The sequence below is a fragment of the Emys orbicularis genome, chromosome 1, assembly GCF_028017835.1.
Source record: "Emys orbicularis isolate rEmyOrb1 chromosome 1, rEmyOrb1.hap1, whole genome shotgun sequence".
Lineage (NCBI taxonomy): Eukaryota > Metazoa > Chordata > Testudines > Emydidae > Emys > Emys orbicularis.
In genome coordinates, this window is record NC_088683.1 from 103,398,551 (window position 1) to 103,424,082 (window position 25,532).

The following is a 25,532-nucleotide window of genomic DNA, read 5'->3' on the forward strand; positions in this document are numbered from 1 at the left end:
ATGAGAGATACACTAGTTGTACTGTATATTTATATATTGTGTGTGGCACATTAATCCCATATGGGCAAAGTTTAATTTTTCAATAAAAATATACTGTATATAAAACACTAGGAAGATATCTGGAAACTTGTACCAGCCAAAGTTTACATGTTTTGACATTTAAAAATAGGATTAATTCACTATTTAACAGTCAAATACTATAATTATACATTTTGAGTATATTTGATTAACTCTGATCAAGATGGGAACATTTTACACTGAATATTTCAGCACTCATATCCAATAATGTGAGATATGCAAAATAATTGGTCTATATTGTGTAGACTTTTAGAAGTTTATTCCCATATCAAAGGTTCAATCCAACAGTCTCTGCAAGACCCCAGTTACCCAATAGGCCTGCCCCAAAGCCCATTCATGACAGTGGGAGTCTTTCTATGGTCTCCAGTGGCTTTAGATCAGGCCAGCTTCCAGGATGCAGTATTGGCCTAATGCATGTGGAATTAATAGCTTTTGGCTTAAATTTTCAAAAGTGGTTAGTGACTGGTTTTGGATGCTGAACTTGACCCAAAAAATTGAAATATCCAGTTAGTAAACAAAATCACCACTCAGGTTCAAAATTTAGGCCCCAATCCAGTAAGATATTTAAATACATGCTTAACTTTAAGCAAAAATTGTTCCATTGAAGTCAATAAGGCTACTCTCGTGCTTAAATGCTTTCAAGATCAAAGGCTTAAAGTCCCAGTTCAGAGGTGCCTAAGCACCTCCGAAGATCGAAGTTGCAACTGCTACATGTATAAAAAGCAGATTAGGCCTCCAAATGTTTAATTAAAGGAAAATATGACCTCTTTTAGATAACTTTTAGAACCATTTGTTTGTGTAAGGAAATTGAAGTCAGCACCCAAGTTAGTTTTCCATGAATAAAAGAATTGTTAGACTTATCTTTTATTGCTGGATTACATTTGACAAATTCTGAAATGTTTCTATTTTGCAAGACGTATTCACTCTATAACTGGTACACTTAATACCATTTATAGTAATGTGGCATGCGCTAGTGAAAGATAGGCCAAATTATGATCCCAATAACGATATCATCAGGATTTGACCTAATTTGATTCTTTACTTTGTTACAAGTTCAATTACACTATATTTTCCTCTTTAAGTCTTTCAAGAAGTGATTCATATTCAGTTATGTAGTGTCACCAATAAAGCACTGTAAGTAAAGTACATTTGAACTAAAATTTCATCATTTTATGTCATTGCACCAGTATACGTAATGTATTTAGTACGTTTTTTTTAATAAGAGTGCTAAGAGTTCCATTGATTAAATGGTAATAGTAGCAAAACCAAGAGGTACTTCTCCATATTTACACTAAGTCAAAAATGCTTGCTTGGGAAGAAGACACTAACAATGATCAGGTACAATGAGTGTTAAAATCCATTAAACAGATTAAGTTCATGAAAATATATATATTAATTAGTTTCATTCCAATGAATTTTGGAAGCTTTACCTGTACACACTTTATAGGGTCTATTCTCCTTTGGATACACCTCTGTCTGTCCCTGTCTCAGTAACAGTCATTGAACTAAATTATGCACATTGAGGGAACAGAATTCACAATATCTTTATAATAAATACTGTGAAGGGAAAAGGGCTGGATGCATAACCAGATCATTCTTTTCCCTCAATTAGTAGAAGCATCAGTTCCTGTTTTTCCCATTGGTGCCTCACTAAAAAGCAGTTTTCGAAGAATATTTGCATAGAATGGTCCATACACTTGTTTATTAAAATTCACAATGCTTGCGTACTGAGATCCAATAGACTCTATCTCTGCCTGAATCACAGCAAGGCCTCCTGGAATCGTAGGCATACATTTCTGAATGGTTGGAAGAGTAAGCAGGCTTTTCATATATAGCTGGATTCGTTTATCTGAAACAGAGAAGATAACTGAGTTCATGATAGAACAGACCATATAAATGTAAATCCAAAGTGTCAAGCCACAGTTGCCTTAGAAATACTTCACACATTGGCACATGGAAGAATCAAAATAAGCAGAGACACAGCTTGAATGCTACCTTTCCCTATCTTCCTCCCTTCAGTTTTAATTTAGAACAAAGTCACATTTTTCCCATTGTAGAGGGACAACCTTCAGACTGAGCAATAGGATTTATGTTGTGAAATAGATGCACAGCTATAATGAAGATGGAGTTAAACCCCAAGTTGTGGGAGGTAGATCCTCCACTGGTGCACACAATCCGCAATTAGGTATTAATTAAATTCCCCTCTGAAATCCTGGCACTTCTAGGTTCACAGAGAACATCCCAGAATCACTGAGAGCATTCTGCTCATATTTCTGGACTCTTTCTAACTTTGTTGTCCCCCCGAACCAATCTTTCAGAAGACTGTCTTGATATAAACAATAGAAGCAGCACAGGTTTGCACACTTTATGACCCAATATTTACTGTAAGAAAGTTACTTTCATTTTAACTTTTTCACAATAAAAAGTCAATCTTTAACTTTAGTGAATTAATTTAATTTTTACAGTATGGATGGGCAATTAGCCTTCATTTATTTAAAAAAAAAAAAATTGCATACATGCATACAACCAGAGAACCACAAAAATTATACTAACCAATCAGGGAGCTCATGGGATTATCTTCTTCAACAATGCTACAGATCTGACCCACTAGGCTGTTTTGAATTTCCATATTGAGAGTGGGAAATCCTCTCTCAGACAGGGACCTGTTCACTTCACTGCAAATCTGAACACCTATAGTATTCAGAGCCTCTTTCAAATCAAATTTTCTGAAAAGAAAAAAGTTTGAGCATTTAACTCTAACAGTTCTTGTAACATCAGTTGCATAGCTATTCCCCCATTTTCTTTTCTTTTTAAATTAGTCATCTCCAATAAAAATGAGAGAGCCAGGTAGATTTTTGCAAACTTTGTCAGCTTTTCCAGATATGAGACACAAATCTTCCACCCCAGGATAAGAGTAGATCCCATTGGCAGGGATGTGAGGGAGGAGGAAGAGAAAGGACTGCTCATATGATTAAATTCTGTTGGTGTCAATGAGACTAATACATGTGCTTAAAGTTAAACATGCACTTAAATACCGTGGTCCCAGTCCAGGAAAATACTTAAGTACACTTAGCTGAAACCTGGGTCTACAGTTCAAATTGCCCAAGTAATGACTGACAGAGTTGTTGCAACCAAACAGCTGTTTGGTGGCACACGTGAACCAAGTTTCTATTCTTAATGCCAGTCCATATAGGGCAGTGTCCACAACACACATAAACAAAATCACCATCGCCACAATTTGTAGCACTAGTGGCAATTGCAGCAGAGGAGCCACGAACTGAATGAATAACGTGAAAGACTGAAGCAATTGGCAGAGCAACATGATGAAGCTTGCACTGCCACTGTCTGGCTGACCTGAATGGTGCATAATTGGAGAAATTTCAACACTATACACTGAATTTTGTGTCAGATTTTCAGTACAAAAGTTTAAATTGTAAAAAAGAATTAAACTATATGCATGCATTAGGCCAGCAGTTCTCAAACTGTGGGTCAGGGCACCAAAGTGGGTCATGACCAGTGTTCCCTCTAATTTTTTAGGTCCATGTGCAGAATGAATTTTGTTATGTGTACCAATATGGAGGTGTGTGGGGGGGTGGGGCCGAGAGGTTTAGAGTGTGGGAGGGGGCTCAGGGCTGGGGCAGAGGGTTGGTGTGTGGGGGATGAGGGCTCTGCGATGGGGCAGAGGGGTTTGGGGTGCAGGAGGGGGCTCAGGGCTGGGGCAGAGGGTTGTGGGGCGGGTTCTGGGTAAGGCCAGGGATGAGGGGTTTGTGGTACAGGCTGCCACGGGGCTGCAGCGGGGGCGGGGGAGGGGGGAAGAGAGAGCGCGCACTCCCCCCATCCCTCTCTCACTGCAGCAGCTCAGGGCCAGGTGAGAAGCCCCTCTCTCCAGCCGCAGCACTTCCGGTGGGCCTGGGATGGGCTGGGCCAGGCCAGGGGAGGGGCTCCTCTCCCCGGCAGCTCTGGCAGACCTGGGCTGGGCCTGGGGAGGGGCTCCTCTCTCCAGCCGCAGCACTTCCGGTGGGCCTGGGCTGGGCCAGACCGGGCCAGGCGAGGGGCTCCTCTGCCCAGCAGCCCCGGTGGGCCTGGGCTGGGTGCCTTGCCGCACAACTTACAAGGAACTTAGGTCACAACCACATTTTAATGGGGTCGCCAGGGCTGGCTTAGACTTGCTGGGGCTCAGGGCTGAAACCCAAGCCCCACTGCCTGGGACCGAAACCGAAGCCCAAGAGATTCAGCCCTGGTGGGGGCTGAAGCCCTTGGGCTTCGGTTTCGGCCCCTACCCCATCCAGAGCAGTGGGGCTTGGGCTTTGGCTCTTCCATCCAGGGCAGTGGGAATCAGGCGGACTCAGGCTTTGGTCCCCTCTCCTGGGGTCATGTAGTAATTTTGGTTATCAGAAGGGGGGGGTCGCAATGCAATGAAGTTTGCATTAGGCAACTGTTTTCACTAGTACACATGTAGGTTTAAGAGTGATTCATAATAAATGGATTATTATATTCATATCAGTAACAAGGTACATAGGCTATACAACATTTTAACTATTTCTGTAAAAAACACACCACCAGTAAAGTTTGTTAAAAACCACCTGGCCTTTTTCTTTAAAGAGAAAAAAAAAAAGTGAGAAAGAACTTACTCCTTGTTCATCCCTTCCAGCAGAACAGCTGAAATCCTTTTTAATTTGTCAGCAAAATCAGGTAAGCCCACAATAGTTGTGGCCACCATATTGCTAGTTATAAGAGATACACAGGCTATAATCCGTAACTCATTCAGCTTCTCTTTCAACTTCTGAAGACGAACTTCATCTGTTATTAACGTCTAGAATTAGAATAGCATTGATTACTGTAAGCTGTAAGCGATACCAAATTGAGACTTCAGCGAATGCCCTAACAAGTAATTCGAGGGGGACAGAGGAGAAGCTACTTTCATGCAACATTGCAGCAGAAAATTTCAGTACTCAAAAGTCAAGAAGTTCACAGTAATTATAGCCAACCCCTTGCATACGTAGTATTATACAGTTCCTTTTAAAATAAACCAAAAAAAATTACTTTTTAATAGATTAAAAAAAATCTTAATCAAGAAATAGAAAAATGTATGGCGAAGTCCTACCTCAACTCTTGCCCCTTTATAGAAAGTAAAGAGGGCCAGAGTGGCATTAGGAGCCCTAGAAGTCCTGAACACAGTCGAGGGAAGATTCCTTCAGTTTGTGAACTGCGGAAGACTGACCTAAGGTTGCCTTCAGACGCCTCCCTTGTGAGCCCAAGTGTGTGGTGGGGGTGGGGCTGCAGCTTGCTGCCCATAGGACAGTCCTAGGAGCTGGCCACTCAAACCCCTGGAGCAGCCCAGGATCAGGATGATGCTAATCATTTTCAAACTAAATAAATTCACCCACACTGAGCAGAAGAACATATCCAATATATACAGAACTGGGTTTCAAAAAAGAAGACTTAATAGTTTCAGGGGGGTTGTGTCATTAAAAATTCAAAATATTTTGACCAGCTCCAAGTAGTAATAGTAACTAGTCATAAAACATCTGGGTAGATGGATAATTTAATGTTAGTAACAGGACACTTTGGTGGATTTTAAGGTGTATCTACTCTTTCAGCAGTTTGCAATGGAAAAATAACTTCTAGAGTAGTACAATGAGAATGTTCATCTAGCTTCTTATATGGAGCCCTATCACTGTGACATCAAAGTGCCTCTCCAAAAATTAAGGCCCCGATCCTGAAAAATACTTAAGCACAGTTATCCTTAGGCATGTTTGAAGTCCCGTTTACTTCACTGGGACTACTCAGATTATTTAAATCCTTTGCTGGACTGGGGCCTACGTGTCCAGACATATTTCTCTTCCCTCCAGTCAAGAGAGGCTGGATTTCTCCCACACTCCTACCCCTTTTCTTAAAGATAGTTATAGTGCATTATTATGGGATGGCTAAGTCAAAGTAGTGGGTTGGCCATTTTCTCTGAAAATTCTGAGGTTCTTAGCAGCATTCTGATCTCTTGCAGAGAATTCCAGGTTAACGGACCATTTATAGCCGAACTGTTATCTGTTGCATAGAGATTTCACCGTTACAGATGACAGTACCATTGTTGCAGTGGAATGTAGCGGTCACAAGAGATGGTGAGCAAACAGGCTGAGGTGGTCATTCAGGGAACTTGGGCCAATGCCATACAGGGGTAGAAGATGGGGACTAAAGCCTTGACTGTGACCCAGTATGGAACAGGGAGCCAGTCACAGAGAACAACACTGGGTTCATGTGCTCTTTGTAGCCTGCACTGATGAACAATTGGATGCAGTGTTCCACACTGACTTTTTGTTTTCAAAAACTTAAGTCTACAGTTTTCATTCATAGGAAGAGAATTAAGATAATCAAGCCTAAAGCCCACATATCCATCGAGTTCCATGGATAAGTACAAATCTGACAGGAACAGGAACAGTCTTCTTGCCAACCTTAGATGGAAGAGTTTTATGCAGCTCAAAAGCTTGTCTATCTCACCAACAGAAATTGGTCCAATAAAAGATATTTCCTCGTCTACCTTGTCTTTCAGATGGAAGAGGGCACATTTTACTAATCTGGGCATAAAGGCATTCAGAAGTTGTAAACAGTTCAGGTGAATATGAATGCTGCAAACTCTTCACAATCTAACAGTACACGTCCTTCAAAGTGAGGTTACTGATTTGGTAAATGCTCCTTTCTCCCCACCGGCATCACTTCAGTCTTCCTGGGTTTAACTGCTGCCAATCTGGTCTTCATTCATTGTTGTTCTCAGCCAAGTATTTAGATAGCTAGCAGATAGATTAAACACACCACTAATTGTACAGGTAACGGAGGTAGGCATCATTTTCTTACTGCTAGTATTTAAGTCATGCTGCTTTACCATTTTCCTCTAGTGGGTTCATACAGTTGAACAGAATTGATCCCTGGGGGACTCTCCAGATGGCAAAGCAGGTGCCAATCATGATTCCATATATGGCCCAAGGGGAATGACCAACTCTTATTAGCAGGAAACTGCTAATACTTGCTATTTCTGGCAGGACAGGAGGATTCCATGGTCAAATGTCTTCAATGCTACAGAGAAGTCCAGTAATATCAGAACGGATGCACTGCCTTTGTCGATGGCAAGGAGATCATTCATAATGTGAACTAATGATCTGCTGTCCTATTAATTCAACCTTGGAGAAAATTCTCTAGCCATTAACATTAGTTTGTTCTTATCACAGTTAAGGTAACTAGTAAGGCTATTGCTATGTAGGAGAGAGCACGAACACAAGTGCATACACACACACAGTATCACCAGCACTATGACATTGTAATGCAGAGAACAACCAGCCAACTGATACTTACCAGGAAAGTGCTCCTTGATTATGGAGCATGCTACTATGAAACCAGGAAATTTGTGGAATTATTTGGCAAGAGAAGTCCTACAGGAGAGTTCCACAACATCTAGTGTCATGAATAGCATAACTGCTGTACCAGTACTTCCATGCAGTGAGAATTAAGAGTAAATTTTGAGGCACTGGGATAATTTAAGAAGAGTCATGAGAATTCACTTACCTCTGGAATTGCTTTTTTCTGATAATCCCATTGTAACAGTTTCAAGTAGCCATTGTTTAGCACCAGAGTAGGACTGAGATTTGGTTTAGAGCTACCATCAGCACCAGGGGATGAAGAAGTTTCACAAGAAACAGACAACAATTCATCTTTTATTGATTCCTTTATCCACTCTGTTGTTAGATCCAGAGCACCTAAACAATAACAAGATTCCGTACAGGTTTATTGTATAATTTTCTATGCAAGTGTACAATATATTGACAAGTAAGGTAGGTGAACAAGACAACTCCATTTCTGATCTCTAAATAGACTGCAGGGGATTTAAGTCTGCTCAAGTCAGTTTTTCCCCAAGCTTTTTTCACCTAGCCAACACTGGTGACCAGCTGAAGCTTCTGGGCAGGTTATAAAAACCCCATAGCAGACTAGTTGCACTGGAGGCACAAGCAAGATTTAAATACAGTTATCTGAACCTCCAGCAAGTCTAGTGCATTAGCCATCAATGTCACCAGTTTCCCTTCCTCTTCCAAAATTTCTTAACAATGGTTTAACTGTATTATCTTTACACTGCAACAAGACTCACTTGTGCCTTCACAACATCTAAACTAAACTTTTATTTTCACTAGAGAATAGGTTTTGTTGTTCTATGCTTCATTATGGACTTAATCCTGCCTCTGCCTGCTACCAATTACATAGCATGCAATGGAACGTATTCTGGAAAAACCAACCACTGTGCATGTGCATATGAACAGTAGCAGATTTTCAGATGCACAAAGAGAGTGGTTCCATATATTGCAAGATAAAAACTGAGCCCTATGTATGCAGAACTGTTTTAATCAGATATCAAAAGCTTTGATTGCAGGAACAAGTTCTTCACAAACTGTATCATTTTGGTGTGGTCTTATGCATTTACAACAGCAGCAACCAATAAAGTCAGCATTTCACAATTATTAGTTATCATATAAAAGGTATGATATGGTCACATTTGCCCCCAGGTGCCTTGCTCAACAGATACCTATAGTAACAGAGAGAAAGGTTGGCTTTAATGGTTTCCACTGTATCTGATTAACTGAAAACATCATAATACATACTTGGTGTTTCTTCAAGAATTTCTTGGAATTTTGTTCTTTCATAGTCCACCAAGTTACGCTGAAGCTGTGGTCTAATGTTTTGAATAGTATAATTAACCATGTCCATTTTCATGAGGTCCAGAACATGGAATATTTGTCTGAAAGCAAAGACAAAATTACAGTGCAACATCACAGAAGAAATTAAGTTGAAGTTTCAAGTTGAACTCATATGCTCTTGAACAGCCTGATGTACACCTACATACTTGACTTGTCTTGTAGTCCTTCTTCCTTAGAGAACAGGCTCCAAGTACTGAAGAGAAAGTACTGGCACTGCAGTGACTTTCATGGTAGTTTATATACCAAAGCATTTTGGAGAGTTAAATAATGTATTGGGATATTTGGTGTAAGATACAAAAATTAGGGCAAAGATGTTGCATGATCAAGACATTAGTGCCACAGGCCAACAACAGAAAGGTTTTGAAGCAATATGGAGTCAATTAACACATCGCAGCCAAAGCAAACTGAAATTTAAAACATTCTAGCAACTCTGACTATGCCAAAACAAAACACCTCATTCCCTCCTACTCACTCAACCACTTTGCTCCCTGTAGGCATGCCTAAGTGATAGCAAAAACATTTAAAATAGTTTCTTGCTTTATATTACAGAGCTAATACATTTGAGGCTCATGCAGATTTGTTAATCAAACTTTAATAGTGAAGTCTTTAAGAAAGAGAATGGTACAGACAAAGAATTGAGCTTCACTTTCATATTCCAGATGGAGTGTACACTTTTCCCCCTGGACAGTTCTAAACAAGAACACTCACCTTTTAACTTGTAAGAATAAGTAAGTTTGATATGGAAGCAGGGCCGGCTCCAGGCACTAGCTTGCCAAGCAGGTGCTTGGGGCGGGCACTCCAGAGAGGGGCGGCACGTCCAGCTATTCAGCGGCAATTCGGCGGACGGTCCCTCACTCCCGCTCGGAGCGAAGGACCTCCCGCCGAATTGCCGCCGCAGATCGCGATCGCAATTGCGATCGCGGCTTTTTTTTTTTTTTTTTTTTTGCGCCGCTTGGGGCGGCAAAAACCCTGGAGCCAGCCCTGTATGGAAGCATGTGTAAAACACATGGAACTGCATGATGTTTTTGTTTTCTTTTCTTTTTTGTTTATAAAAAGAGTGACACTTTTCAGGGTATGGCAACACTTTAACATACACCATAGAAAAAATATGCTTGTGAAAAACCCAAAACAATTAGAACTCTTAGATGAAGTACCACGCTACCCAACTCTACTGCTAATCTAACCCAACTTGAAAGTATTTAGACAGTTTCTTAGCTTAGCCCGCTATTCTAGTTTAATGTTAGTTTTGAGTTCCTTTCTTCTCCACCCAAACACCTTGTCTGTCAAAAATTGGTATTTTCTAAACAAATAAAAGATATGAAAAGTAGCCAAACACCAACCTCAACAATTCTACAATATTGCCAGTTGCTTTTAACTGTTTTATATCGTCATCTCTTATTGGAGCACATAATTTCCCCATAGTGATGATGACATAGTTAGCTAGCCCAAGAACGTCAACAGCATCATGCTCAGCCTGCTGTCTTATAAGATCTGCATCCAGGACTTCACAGATTTGGTTTCGAATCCTGTTTGCTCCAGGAGTCAAAAAGGAAAGAAGAGTCTGAAGTGAAAAAAACAAAAACAAAAAAACCACAAGACATTTCAATAAGTGCAGCAACACAAGACCAGCAAGCCCTTAATAACTGTGATGAAATGAAAGCAGCTTTTTGAAGAAGTCAAGGGTACACTGTAGAGCCTGACTGCAAATCCTGAAATTGCAAAGGCTATTTTATTTAGCAGCATGGGAAATGCAGCCAAAGGGAACAGAATACAGATACAGAAGCTGGTGAAGACAAGTTTACCGGCTTACTGGCTGAGACCTTTGCAACCTTTCAGAAACACCTTTAGGTCTTTACTAATAAGTTAATGAATTGGTACCAGGATTTCCAGTAATAAGGGAAGTTCTTGATCCTATTTGGAAAGTTGATTTCTGACTTTGTATTCTAGGTATACTATAGTACTGTATCACATCCCCATCCTGCAACTGACATGCAGAAGTATCCCACTGACTACAGTGGGGGTCCACCCACATGGAATCATTTGCAGGACTGGGGCCTAAGATGTCAACACAATACTGGAGGTGTAAAGGGGGGGGAAAAAAACTAACTTGCCTCCTTAATTTCTTCGAAGAGTTTGATAGCATGATAATATTCTGGAGGATCTTCATTCAGTTCTGACTCCAAATGATCCCAGAATGCCTTATGTACAATTTGTTTCACTCTGCCCTCCAAACTGTGGGGAAATGAATTTGCACAAAAAGATTTAAAGAAGTAAACAGAGTTTAAAAACAAAAACAACCACCACACACAATCTTAAGACAGTCCAATGACTGGTGGAGAACCATCATCATATCTGCTAATTGGAAGATCTAGATCTGCAACCAGATCACCCTTGGACCCGGGGTTATCACCCCCCAAAACTAAGCAGGATTAAGAATTAAAATGAGAGGTTTCCCAAGAAAATCCTGGTACTGCAGAAAGTGGTGCTGGCAATTCAGTATTTGGGTATAAAAGACTTTTATCCCAACTCTGTATTAAACCAATTCCACTAGCTTGGCGCTATTGAGTAATACGTTTTTGGAGAAGCATTTTTTGTCATATATATATAAAAAGAACAACCCTAACTTGTTATCAACAATAATCCCATTGTATTTTTGTAAAAACTGGCTCACTAGCATGGCCAGATTCCATTTTAAATTATAATCTCTCGCCATTCCCACTGTAGTCTAAACTGGGTATGTAAATTATTCCTTTCTTCCTCCAACTTCCCAGGAGCGTTTTAGTATGCAGAGCAGCACGAGTACTGTGTTCATTACTGAGATGAGTATAGTTTATACACAGCATTTGAGCTACTGAGTACGCTGTATAGATAAAAGCCATACATACCATACACATGGCAGTACTACAACTTTATCCCCCGCCCCCCCCCTTCTTCCCAGAGGTCTTAGATTGGCAAGAAACATTAAAGGTGGACTCCAAAAGTAGAGTGCATACCACATTGCTTACATATCTCCCCTTATAGATAAGGCAGAGCACCATATGCTCCAGGAGCAGGGCTGACGCTTCCATTTAGGCGACCTAGGCGGTTGCCTAGGGCGCCAGGATTTGGGGGGGCGGCGGGGGATCCTTCCGCGCTCCGGGTCTTAGGCGGCAATTCTGCGGCGGGTCCTTCACTCGCTCCGGGACCCGCCGCCGAAGTGCCCCGAAGAAGGGAGCACGGAAGGACCCCCCCGCTGCAGAATTACCGACGACGACCGTGAGTGCGGAAGGACCCCCACCTAGGGCGCCAAAAACCCTGGCGCCGCTCCTGTCCAGGAGAAGAAAATGTGTTAACCCTACCAAATTGCAGCACTTATGTCACAATGTTGCAGCCTTGACAGTTCCCCATTAAGTGTGGAACACCTTCGCAGGTTGTGTACCTTCAGACCAGTTTCCCTTGCATGCACACACATACCCCATATCAGTTTCTGCAAAATGTATAAAGACTAACTTACCTGTTCTGTGGGAGGTCTACGTGTTCCATGTGAAAGTTTTCATTTACAGCAATTTCGTGAGCTAGAGTCAAATTTGACAAGTTTCTTGCAGCAGCCATCAATTCATCAAATGTAACAGTTTTTGGAGGGCTTGTTGCTGTAATGAAGGAAAGGAAATGAGAGCCACAAGTCAGTTGTAGGTAAGTTCAATTTTAAAAGACGGATTGGACTGCAAAAACCAAACCTGGAAATAGTTAGGCATGATATTTTATTTCCTGTTAACTGGACACTAATTTATGAGAAGCTAGCTAGACTGGGAGTTCTTAGCATCTCCTTAAAATGATCTGGTAAAGGAATGTCTTCCCAGCTCATCTTTGGAAGGTAGAAGACTCTCATGGCATGTTTTGAAGAGCAGCAGTTTACTCTGATATCTTGGCCAATGTACCCCTCTCACTTTAAATACAGGACCCAGAGTTTTGGACGGACAGGTTTTACATAAGAGTCAAAATAAATAAGCCTGCATACAGGCTGCATGTTATTACTGAGCAAACAGATGCATTTCTCTCCATAATCATTGTAACCACCGTCTAAACTCATTACTTTGAGATATGCAGCTTCTGCTCCATAGCATATGCCAGTGTCTTTGCCCCACTAATAATGTCTCTTACTGAAGAGTTTATGTTGTGAAGGACATAACACACCCTCACTTGAAAGAAGGAGCGATTGCTCAGAAAGTATACAAAGTTTCTAAAATAAACTTCTGTAGTTTACTTTTCATATTTGGAAACTGTACTTTTGAGAAGAATGATATAGGACAGGGAACATACCAGGTACAAACTTTCAGTTCCAGTAACAAGTTTACTTTTAAACTAAGACAAATTTATACATACTAAAAAGATTTGTTAGCATCAGTGAAGTGCTCTACAATTAAGTGTATTTTATGTACAGTAGTATTTATTCTCATAAGTCATTCAAAATAACTTGCTTCTTCACATGTCTATTTTGTGTTTTGACTTCTTACTGTTCAGTGAAAACAAGTCACAACACTATTGATTTGATTTCGTAATTCTGAAGTTTAAAGGCTAAATAGAGGCATCTTGTCCTTTGTATATGAAGCAACATTTGGTGGATGGACAGAATGGTACTATTTTATAACCTATAAGCCAAAGCCAGAATAATCCAAGACAAGAATGCCCTGCTAGGCAAACTTTGGTTACTCTTTTAGAAGGAAGTAGTAACAACTGTTGCATGTATACTAAGGATCTGCTTGTGCTTCATGGTGGCAGACTGTACCACTTGGAGCTGTGGTGATCCAAACAAGAAGCTGTGCCTTTCTCCTAACACTCTGAAGTACCAATTATAAATCCCAAGTCTCACTACATGCGTATACACAAATACAGCCTATATATCTATTGTACAAGTTAAATCTGCTTACAAGCTGGGGAGCTGGGTTTGCTTGAAGAGTCACTAGTAAAACTTTGCCTTGAATATTCAGAGTCACTGGAAGAAGCTGTGCTTTCAGATAGCCTTGAAGAATCAAAATCACTGTTCTGGTCATCATTGAGGGGCATTTTGAATCACTTCACTTAATATAGTACACAGAACCTGGAAAGAAATAATTTTACATGATCAACATTTTCCAGAACTTCATATTTTCCAAAGACTTCTTTACAAAAGCAGCAATATTTCAATAATTACTGTTATGAGCATTGAATATTACATTGCAAAATAGGGATAAATGCTTGCCTACTTTATAAGGGTGTTATGAAGTTTAGTGGTTTTGTGAAGTTAACTGCTTAATTTGTAACATGTATAGGATTGTACAAATCCTAAGAATTAAACTTTCAATTCTGCAAGAAGTTAAATGAATATTAAAGATGAATGTCAGCAGCATCAACCTCTAATCTACTCTTTACGCAGAAGGTATTGTGCTGTCAAGAGCATCAGAAGCAGAGCTCTCAAACTCTTTAAAGGTACTCCTTAAAACACTACCCTTCTGATGAATTTAGGTGCCGAGTAGCATTCTGAAGGCACCTTAGGCCTGGTCCCCACTAAGCCCCCACTTCGGACTAAGGTACGCAAATTCAGCTACGTTAATAACGTAGCTGAATTCGAAGTACCTTAGTCCGAACTTACCGCGGGTCCAGACGCGGCAGGCAGGCTCCCCCGTCGATGCCGCATACTCCTCTCGCCGAGCTGGAGTACCGGCGTCGACGGCGAGCACTTCCGGGATCGATCCGGGATCGATTTATCGCGTCTAAACCAGACGCGATAAATCAATCCCAGAACATCGATTGCCTGCCGCCGGACCCTCCGGTAAGTGTAGACGTACCCTTAGTTTCTGCACTTGGTCTGCACTTTCTCCCACAAAGTTACTGCAGTTACAGGGGCAGGAGCTATGTTTAAGGGGAGAGAGGGGACTAATACATCTTGTCAAAGACATTCAATTTCTTCATGGATCTTGAAATGTGAAAGGACTCCCCTAAAAGGAGCAAGCCACAGAATCAGACTAATAATTGTGTTGAATTGGAAAGGTTTTCTCCAGAGATGAGATGAGGAAAAAACAAAAACAAACAAAATAAACAATGAAGTTACTATTAATAAAAAACTAATGTTACATTTATGGTATATGGCAACTCACAGGGCCCTCACACTTCACAAAACTGTATGTATGAAATCACATCCCACAACAGAGAAATTAAGTCACGTCTGGGAAGGAGCAGGACAGTTGCGTAGCTTCACTATGCAATGTTTTGCAGACTTAGGACAGGAAGTAAATACATTAATTAAAATTGAAGGTGGAATTTAAACAGATAGTCCATGTAATTATCCAAAATGGAGTTTGCGCAGGACACCAAGACTGGCACAGCTAATCTTGCATAAAGTGCTTGATGCCCACAGTTAGACACTTCTAATACGAGAGGCTACCTAGCACCATTTTGTCTCAGAAGAAAGTGAGATCTACTGAATCAGCAACACCAACTTCATCAGTAGTTCTTTGCAAACTGTTAAGTTCATTACTTAGTGATTAAGAAAGCTAATGGACTCGATTTATACCTAAGTAGTTACAGCAGTGTCAGTGCAAGCTTCCTTGCTATTTTAACTCTTAGTCTGAAGAGGCCATGTCTAGGGGCTAGAGGGAAATTTGTTTTCTATGTCTATTCAACCCACCGTCTCACCGATGAGAATACCAAACACCAGAGTCAGATTGCTGGAGTTTTTAATGTGGGTACCTATCCACTGCTTAACTTGTTTTTTGGGCCCCAGCTCATTCACACATTAGAAAGAACAGCTGACAACATTGTGCAGTAGCTTTGTGGAACTATGGTAGGATTCTTCTTTCAGTTAGAGGGCTCATGGGTTCAAGACCTGGGAAGTCTCTTGTGGACCTTTTAGTTGTGGGCTTGATACATGACTTACTGTCCTGTGTTATGCAGGAGGCCAGACTAGATGATCAGAGTGGGCTCTTCTGGACTTGAAATCTACAATAGTGACCTACTAAAACTACTAACTAGGAAAGAATTGAAACAAGTAACCTATGGTAGAAATGAAGGGCTCCAGATTCCTTGATCAATGTTATTCAGCCCCATCCCTCAAAAGAGAGAGCATAACAGAGCAAATATGATTATACTTAAAGGATCTGCAGGGTACCTATTTTTTCCATCTGATGACAGCAGGAGTATGTCATTGTTGGGAGCAGCAACACATCATATTTCAGGGCCTAAAGCACATATGGAGAGGCATGCACACAGCTAGCTTCCAAAATATTGAATATCTGAGCTGACATTATAAGTTATTCTACCCAGAATCGTGACTTTTTAAAAAGTCACAACATCTATAGAGAATAGAAATATACAATAAACACAGGATTTATCGTTGATATCTAGGGCTCAACAGACTGATGATGTAGAGGCTCTGTCTTTACAACTAATGAATTCTGGTTGGTATTATGAAGTTGTTGCTATGGAAATTGCTGTATCACGAATACCTCTCTGTGTATCCAACATCAGAACCTGAAGCAGGTACATACCAGACTGAGGACAACAGGGAGTACATAGTTTTAATGACTGTGCTTTGACCATACAATAATTATGCTATGAAAGATCCCCACGCTGGGAAACCAGTTTGGCCAAGCTGGTCTGTAGGTGGGCAGGAGAATTGGAAAGCTACCAAAGCAAAAGGATTCACAGGAAGTTTGAGCAGGAAAGGATAAGAGGACAGACCAGCCACGGTCAGAGTAGGCAAGCTGGGGAAGAAAGCACCACATTTCAGAACACAAATCATGCACTGCTACAGAAGGATATTGGATGGCTCCAAAGGACTGACCCTAGCCCAATGAACGTTACAGAGTGGTGAGGAAACTGAAGCATGGAAATGAATGTAGGGTTTATTATTTTTGTATAAATGCGAGTTAGCTCTTTAATAGCAAGAGGTGTGTTATAAACCTGTACCTGTTACATCTTATCACTTGCCAGAAGCTGGGACTGGCCAACAGGGGATGGATCACTCAGTAATTACCTTGTTCTGTTTATTCCCTCTGATGCATCTGGCACCAGCCACTGTCAGAAGACAGGATACTGGACTAGGTGAACCATTCTTTTATCCCTGTGTAGACATATCCACAGGAACATAAGATTCGCAGCATGGCTGGCGCGGGCCCAGGTTAGCCGACTTGGGCTCATGGGTCTAAAAATTGCTGTGTAGACAATTGGGCTCAGGCTGGAACTCAAGCTCTGGGACCTTCCACCCTCACAGGGTCCCAGAGCTTGGGCTCCAGCCTGAATGTCTACACAATGATTTTTCAGCCCCAGAGCCCGAGCCCTGCGAGCCTGAGTCAGCTGACCTGAGCAAGCCACAGGTTTTTTTATCCTTGTGTAGACATTACCTCTTCAAGGGGCACATAGGGTAACCAGAAGGCTCACTCCTTCACGTGGAGTTCTGGAAAAGGTGGTATGTAAGCTACTGAGGTGGTGGGGGAGGAAGTCTGAGGGGCCAGTACTAGTTCCAGGAACTCAACAGTGGGCCACATGCTCTGAGCTCTCAGAAGTGGGTGCCAGATAGATCTGCACCCCAAACTGTCGGCAGCAACTGGATTCTGTTCAGACTGGAGGCTTAAAACACACAGGATCTAGCAGCTCTGTTCCCTCACAGCAATCTGGTGACTGGCCATGAGGAGGTGCTTGACTAGACCTCTGACACATGGCATTATATTATATGCTTTAAAAAAAAGTTCTTCCTCACAATGTATAATATTCACTACAAGCGTTAACTCTCAACTGTGAGTGTTTTGAGCTGTCGTGAATAGGTGCCTTGCAAACCTGAAGATTGAGGATGCCTGTCCCCCCCCCAAAAAAGACTGAACAGATTGTGAGGAAAGCTTGCAATGTCACTACATGCTTCACCATTGAGCTGGAAGGTCCACATTCATGGGGTGAGCAGTGAATCACTTTCTATGCCCATTTAATCCTTTGACTCTGCTGATATTAACAGCCAAGGGTCTTGAATATGTTATTTAGTGATGCACACACCTGTGTACCACCAAGTGACTCAAGACTAACACCTGTTCCTGTAGCAGAGGCATGTGTATGCATGAAACAGAGGAAACCTATTCATTTTTCTGATGTAGTTATTCACAAGCTTTTAATTATAAACTCCAGCAGCCCAACACAAGATGACACAGGGCAAGAGTATCAAGTCTTTGCTGGCAAAGGTCATTTCTTAGCGAAGTTCTCAGGGGTGTTGGGGGAATGCATTCTGCACAGATCTTAATATTGTGGATCTGGACATTACTGGCATATTGTCACTGTAACAGATGCACCAAACAATAAGCATCCCCCCTCCCTGTATTTTCTGTGGTATAACAAGCAGAAATTGGAAATATAAATTCAGTACTTTTTTTTTTTTTTTTTTTTTTTAAAAGCTCATCCAACAGCTACCAGGTGAAGGAGAAAGAGACCCCTTAGGTATTTGTCAGAGGTAAGTACAAACTGCCCAGGTGAGGGGTTCACATTTTCTAAATGTATGATATATATACACCCTGCATCCATAAACATTAGTGGACATTCTTGATGCAGAGGTTGGTTGCTATGTAGCGTGATCATTTCTCTGCAATTTAGTCTCCTTTCTTCCAAGTTGTGCACTCAGTTTTTCTTCCCTGATTTTTGATATAAAATGTTTATTATCCCTGATAAATCCAGGAAATCTCTTGTACTCCCTCATATTTGGAGATTGGAAAAAGAAAGCCATCTGCCTAAATTTTCACTTCTTGATTTAGAGTGTTTGTATCCCCCCCATTTGTGGCCACCAATTGGGTAGCTGGCAAGAGTCAAACTTAGCTTTTTACATTCAGTGTAGTGAGGTAGTCTGCCCACATGATAGATTATTGAAGATCACGGGACAGAACTATCTTGGTTTTTATTTGTTCTTCCCAGTGACTTTTATGTGTTGGTCCAATGTCTTGAGTATTTTTTTGATACGGGGTGGTACTGATCATGTTACTTGTCAGGATATGATAGTTGTTCAGCAACAATATATGGGAGTGGATCTGGTTTTCACTTGGATTTATTTTTTATTTTTTTTATAGAATACCTTCCAGAAGCTTGAGATGGAAAGCAAATTTGCTGTGTTGGCTGAGATGGCACTAGAAGGAGGAAAGCAATAACTCTGCTCTGCAGTCATTGTTTGGGGTGCAGTGTGTGGGGGAGGGGGAAATGTACATATATTCGTTTGCAGATGTTTTACAGAGTTTATCCCCAAAAGTGTAATTAACTGCTAAAATTGGGCTCCAGACTGCACTTCTACTTAATAGACTGGGTTGAATTATAGTATTATGTTTCCGCAATAGTTATACTGGAGGGTTAATCTAGTAGTTTATTGTGTAAATTGGAAGAGCTTTTTCTATAGCCAGTCTAAGCTCCCTGAAATTTATTTTGGAAGGCCAAGTACAAATATAATTTAGCACATGTTCAGTTTCCTTATCTCTGTAACAGCATTTTAGTTTGTTTACAGACTTTTGAAATGTATTTGTTTTCCAGTTTCACTTACTGGGTCCTATGTGCTGCCATCTTGTCTAGATGAGAGTACAACTACATAGATGGGATTCCCACTATACAACAGAGAGAAAAACTTAGGGCAGGTCTACACTAGTGCTTCAATTGATCTAACTTACGTCACTCAGGTGTGTGAAGAAAAGACACACACCCCTGACCGATGGAAGTTAGAGCAACCTAAGGAGACGCTTTTCCATCAACCTAGCTTCTGCCTCTCATGAAGGTGGAGTAATTATGTCGATGGGAGAGCACTCTCCCATTGGCATAAAACGTCTTCACCAGACGCACTGCAGTGTTGCAGCTGTGCCAATGTAGTGCTTCTAGTGTAGACCTGCCCTAAGTCTGATGATTGTTCCAATAAGGTTGATAAGTCACTAGCATGCAAGAAGGTTCGACCTGAAGTTATATCCGGTTTTACTCCCCTTTTTACATGAAGGCCTTTTATGGCATGCTTATTTTTATCCTGTGCTGGGTGGATTGCACATGAATTTTAATTAGGTTATGTGGTTTTCCACCAATTCTATTGTGCAGCAATTTAAGGTTCATTCCTGGATGCTAGACTGAGTCAACAATTATTTTTAAATCTTCTCCCCTGGCTTTTTACGTGTTTGTTATGAGGACACAGGATACCCAAAACACTGTTAAAAGCTCAGAGGGACAGAGAGCATGATCAACAACTTCATTCCTTTGGCACAGTGGAACTTGCCGCAATAAAAGTAAAGCTTGTCTGTGTGGAAGACAACCTTCTCTGGGGGTGGTCTGAGACCATGGAATGAACTCCACCAGGAAGTAAGCACTATCACAAACAGCACCACTATCTGCTCCAAGTGCAAGGCACATTTCTTTGACCGTGCCTTCTCTAACACACACACCCCAACAGGTATATTTAACAAGACAATCCACTCGTTTCTCCCTCTGGGGAAGAAATGAGAGAACAAACAACAAATGACAGCTGTGTAGCCACATTACTTAACATAGTATTGGAAGGTGCTCAAATACTACGGTGATAAATGCAGTATAAAAGCCTATATTGAACAGGACCCGTAAGGTAAAGATGTGGTCAATTTCTCAGGAAGGAATCCAATTTGACTTTCACAGATTAAGGGTACCCAGAAGTCACCTACTACAGGACAGGCCCAACAAAGAAAATAACAGAACGCCACTAGCCATCACCTACAGCCCCCAACTAAGACCTCTCCAGCGCATCATCAAGGATCTACAACCTATCCTGAAGGACGATCCCTCATTCTCACAGACCTTGGGAGACAGGCCAGTCCTTGCTTACTGACAGCCTCCCAACCTGAAGCAAATACTCACCAGCAACCACACACCAAAAACACTAACCCAGAAACCAAATCCCGCTACAAACCCTGGTGCCAATTCTGTCCACATATCTATTCAAGGGACACCATCACAGGACCTAACCACATTAGCCACACCATCAGGGGCTGGTTCACCTGCACATCTACCAATGTGATATATGCCATCATGTGCCAGCAATGCCCCTCTGCCATGTACATTGGCCAAACCGGACAGTCTCTACGCAAACGAATAAATGGAAACAAATCTGACATCAGGAATCATAACATTCAAAAACCAGTAGGAGAACACTTCAATCTCCCTGAACATTCAATAACAGACGTAAAAGTGGCAATTCTTCAACAGAAAAACTTCAAAACCAGACTCCAACAAGAAACTGCAGAACTGGAATTAATTTGTAAGCTGGACACCATCAAATTAGGCCTGAATAAAGACTGGGAGTGGATGGGTCACTACAAAAACTAATTTTCCCCCTGCTGATACTCACACCTTCTTGTCAACTGTTTGAAATGGGCCACCTTGATTACACTGAACTCATTAGCACTACAAGAGTGATTTTCCTCCCTTCTTGTCAACTGTTGACAATAGCCCACTTCCACCATCATTGAATTGGCTCGTTAGCACCAGGGGCGGCTCTATGTTTTTTGCCGCCCCAAGCACGGCAGTTAGGCGGCCTTCGGTGGCACGCCTGTGGGCGGTCCGCGGTCACATGGATTCAGCGGCATGCCCGCGGGTGATCTGCTGGTCCCCTGGCTTCGGCGTACCCGCCACCGAATTGCTGCCGAAACCGCGGGACTGGCGGACCTCCCACAGGTACGCCGCCGAAGGCCGCCTGACTGCCACCCTCACAGCGACCGGCAGGCCGCCTCCCGCGGCTTGCCGCCCCAGGCACGCGCTTGCTGCGCTGGTGCCTGGAGCCGCCCCTGGTTAGCACTGACCCCCCCACTTCGTAAGGCAACTCCCATCTTTTCATATGTTGTGTATTTATACCTGCCTCTGTATTTTCCACTCCATGCATCTGATGAAGTGGGTTTTAGCCCACGAAAGCTTATGCCCAAATAAATTTGTTAGTCTGTAAGGTGCCACAAGGACTCCTGGTTGTTTTTACAGATTCCATTGTTAGTCAAATTTTGTATTCTTTTAAAGGAAGATACTATGGAATATTTTGCTGCTGACATAGATACCTCTATAGTTGTTTGGGTTGAGGGAATCTTGCTTTTATATATTAGGCTAATTAGTCCATATGACACATATCAGGGAAGTGTCTAGACTGCAGGATTAGGTAAAACAGTTTTAGAATGACTGCCTGGGTATATTAGGTATCTTCTTTGACATTATCTGGGCCATGTGATTTCCCCCAGTTTAAGTTTCCTGAAGGGTTTCCTTTAGTTCATGTAATATACGAGGTATCTTGAGGAAGGATTGAGTTTTTCCTTTAATAGAGGCTTCAAACGCATTTTTTAAAAATACAGATGCTCCCTGACTTACACAAGCATTCTGTTCAGACCATACATATCTCCATCCATTACACAAAACAAAAAACCCAAAAAACAAAACCCTCCTATTTCTAGTTTACGGAACTTTTTCCCGTAAGCTCAGATTTGCGTACGTCGGATTTGCGTAACTCGGGGAGCGTCAAGTAAGATTTCCACGCTGGATCCCTTTGTGTAGGCCTTGGAAGTGTTCTGCCTAACGTTTACTAGTCTGGATTGATGAGTCTTGTTTCTTTTCATTTGGTTTAAGTTCTTTTTACCTTTGCCAGAACAAGCCAATGCCTACTGCATCTGCAGTTTGTGCTACTTCCCCCTCCCCCAAAATCAGGTGCTCTGACTTCTGCTGTAGCATTGATATGTACTTGTACAGTATGTCAGGGCTAGTGGAAGCTGTGTTTTAAAAGTTAGAGAATTCCCTCACTTTCCCTCTTAGTCTATGGTAGTTTGTAACAAGTTGTTAGTCTTGTTTGGTTTGAAGCACCAGTCCTTTTTTTATTGTTAGGAAGTGTTTTGCTGAGAGATCTACACAAGTTTTTGTGTGTGACATCTGTATCTTTTGTCTACAGCATTCGTTTAGAAACATCAATTAATTTTCTTGATTAGGGTTTTCAGGGCTTCCTCAGTTTTCTTTCAAACCTTTATTCCCACATATATTTCTTCAGATCTGTGGCATGTTTATTGTTAGTTGATTAAATTTACATAGACAACCAGTTAGCTATGGGCTGTGAAGTATGATGATGGTTAAGGTACAAGCACATTTATGTCAATAAAGTTTACACTGAGTACAGCACACTGTTGTCCTTTGCTAGTATAAAGGAAAAACTCTGCCTAGAGCCCCCTCTTGCTTTTCTATTGAGAATATACAAACAAGTTGTTTATGGGGTTTTTTTGCCCTTTTAAAAAAAAAAAAAAAAAAAAGCAAGACATGCTTAGTTCTCACAGAAACATCAACACAAGCAGTGAGAACTATGTCAGTTTCAGTAGAGCTAGGGCAGTGATTTTCAAAGTTTTTTCATGTTAGGACCCCATAAAAGTTTAAAATGGAGATGCAGATGCCTTTGAAAAAATCTTACACATAGTTTGCAGACACCCTCCCCAAGGGTTCACAGACCACAGTCCTATTGTCAAATGTGCGCTCCTTGCCCTCTGAAGGGACGGATGCTGCTTCTCTGCCAGCCTAGGTGAGCACTGACGTCTCCAGGGGTAACAAACCTTTCTACTGCTGAACAGCTGCTAATTTCCGAAATAATCTGTGTCAGGCACGAGGCAAAGTGGGCTATCACGTAAAGAAGCCGACCTCAGAGGGCGGCAGCAGGTCGGCCCGGGGATGTTCCGTCCCGCAGGCACGCTGACCTTTCCGAAGTGAGGAGGTTGCCAGCCCTTGCAGCCGATCCAGGCGATCGGAGCCTGGATGCAGAGTCCCGCGGGCACGTGCAGGAGCAACTTGCCCCCCCTCCTCCTCCTCACACACAAGCAATAGGCCGGCGGCTCTGTTCACCCCTCTCCCGCAGCTGCACCACGGGGCGAGCCCCCCACTGCAGCCACCCTCTCCCCAGCGGCTCCGCCCCGCCTGGCCAGGGCTCCTCCCCCAGCGGCGCTTTTGGCAGTGCCTGGAGGCAGGAGCTTTGGCACCAGCCCAGCAAAACAAACAGCGCTTCCAAGGGAACCCCGGCCGGGCGCGGGAACCCCCCCCCCCCCCAACTCCGACCCCGCACGGCCGCCCCCGGCCTCTGCCAGCGCCCCCACGGGGGGGGAGACAGTCCCCAAGGGCCAAGCGGGGTTTGTTTACAAACACGGAGGTGGCATCAGCGACCCCCACACACACACCGCCGGAGGGGCTCAGCCGCCTCCCTAGTACAGCGGGGCAACGTCTGCCCAGAACGTGACACCCCCCAAACCCAGCCCCCCCCCCGCCCGTTTTGGGGGGGCAGAGCCAGGGCCCCCCCGCAGGGGCCCGGCCGCTCCCGGGGACCCGCGCTCACCCAGTCCCCGGAGGGCAGCTCCCTGGGTAGTCCCGGGATGGGGGGGGGCTCACCCTGCGGCCCGTGCTACCTCTCGCGCTGCCGCTCAGCTGTCGGGGCTTTAAACCCCCGGCCCCCCCGCGAGACACTTATCCGAGACTATTAGTAGCTCCTTGGGCGCTTCCATCCCGCCGAGAGGTGGGGGGGGTTAACCCTTTGTAGCTCGCTCAGCTCGGCCACGCATATGGAGGCTGGGGGGAGGCTCAGGCTGGGGGGGGGGGGCCGACGGACAATAATCAGAGAGAAGCAGGATCGCCCTCCCGCTCCGCCAGTCCGCGGTTCTGGGTTTAGTTCTGTTGGGGGGGGTAGGTGCCCCCCTCTCCGGACAGAATGGAACCGTCCAGGCGGGAGGGGGAAGGGCTGGATGGTGTTTACGGAAGGTCCATGTCCTCGGTGCGCCTCCCCCCGGTCCCGGCTCAGGAGGCGCCCAAGGGGAGGGGAGGGGATCACCCTGCTGCCCCCTCGATAGCCTCCCCCATCCTCAGCCCCCCGCGGGCACGGACTCCCCCCATCTGCCACCCCCATCCACTGCCCCGCTCCGCCCACCCCCGATACACTCCCCGCTCCTCAACCCCACCCGCACGGAATCCCCATCCGTCTCCCCCTCCATCCGCTGCCCCCACCCTCGATAGCCTCCCTCATTCCCCCCAGTCTCCCCATCCCTCCCGCTGCTCCGCTCCCCACACCTCTGATACCCTCCCCCATCCGCCCGCACGAATCCCCCCATCCATCCTCCCCCTCCATCCGCTGCCCCGACCCCTTATACCGCCCCCCCATCCAGGGGTGCTGGAATGAGGGGCGCTGGGGGGAAGCAGCACCCCGAGGCTTGAAGTGGTTTCCAGCATGTACAGAGTTTACAGTTTTGCTGAATAGTTTTGAGTACCCGCGCTACAAAAATTGTTCTAATGCCACTACCCCCCCCCCCGGCACTGAATCCCCCGCACCCCCATCCATCCTCTCCCCAACATCCACTGCCCCGCTCCCCCCCGGGGGAGAGGCGGGTTCGCAAAACCTTTGCTGGTGCACCAAGAATAGGAACATAGTCCTTACGTTTGCAAGCTGTGTTGGGTGCTGCTGTGGGCGCTGCTCCTCCGCAGGGCACCCACCGGGGACCAGGTCAGCCTGATCTCCGGGAGCGAAGCTCCATGAGATACACAGAGGCCCAGCTTCACTTTGTACACTGCCAAGGAAAGTGATGGCTGTAAAAGACGTTTGTCTCCAACACGCCAAGCTGTTGTTAGGACGGAAGTTCGGATTTAAAGAGACGATTTTTTTTAACTTGTCCTTGTACTTTACATTGCGTAACCAGCCGGATAACACGTGCACGCCAAGGTTTTGTTTGCACTTCTGCCATTTTCTTGTTTTGT

The 25,532-nt window shown here is 43.5% G+C and overlaps 1 protein-coding gene across 2 annotated transcripts; it reads right to left on the reverse strand.

Moving 5' to 3' along the window:
* Positions 1–983: 983 nt before the first annotated feature.
* Positions 984–25,292, reverse strand: TCP11L2 (t-complex 11 like 2). Of its 2 annotated transcripts, none has more exons than XM_065407529.1 (10): positions 25,216–25,292; positions 13,718–13,887; positions 12,304–12,439; positions 10,922–11,042; positions 10,151–10,371; positions 8,715–8,851; positions 7,630–7,820; positions 4,710–4,891; positions 2,632–2,804; positions 984–1,927 (listed from the first exon to the last, which is right to left on the reverse strand). In XM_065407529.1, exons 2-10 carry the CDS (start codon positions 13,851–13,853, stop codon positions 1,683–1,685), a joined length of 1,542 nt encoding a protein of 513 aa, XP_065263601.1. In that variant the 5' UTR covers positions 13,854–13,887; positions 25,216–25,292; the 3' UTR covers positions 984–1,682. The 2 variants fall into 2 exon arrangements, with proteins under 2 accessions (XP_065263601.1, XP_065263595.1); XM_065407523.1 differs by lacking the exon at positions 25,216–25,292 and adding an exon at positions 24,180–24,245.
* Positions 25,293–25,532: the final 240 nt, after the last annotated feature.

What these genes read in the sequence shown, in the direction of transcription:
- TCP11L2 (XM_065407529.1), bottom strand. Translation starts at nt 13,853, where the DNA reads ATGCCCCTCAATGATGACCAGAACAGTGATTTTGATTCTTCAAGGCTA. An exon ending in TCTTCGAAGAAATTAAGGAG is followed by an intron (nt 10,372 to 10,921) that starts GCAAGTTAGTTT and finishes TTTTCACTTCAG; the next exon opens with ACTCTTCTTTCCTTTTTGAC. An exon ending in AATATTGTAGAATTGTTGAG is followed by an intron (nt 8,852 to 10,150) that starts GTTGGTGTTTGG and finishes CTTTGCTTTCAG; the next exon opens with ACAAATATTCCATGTTCTGG.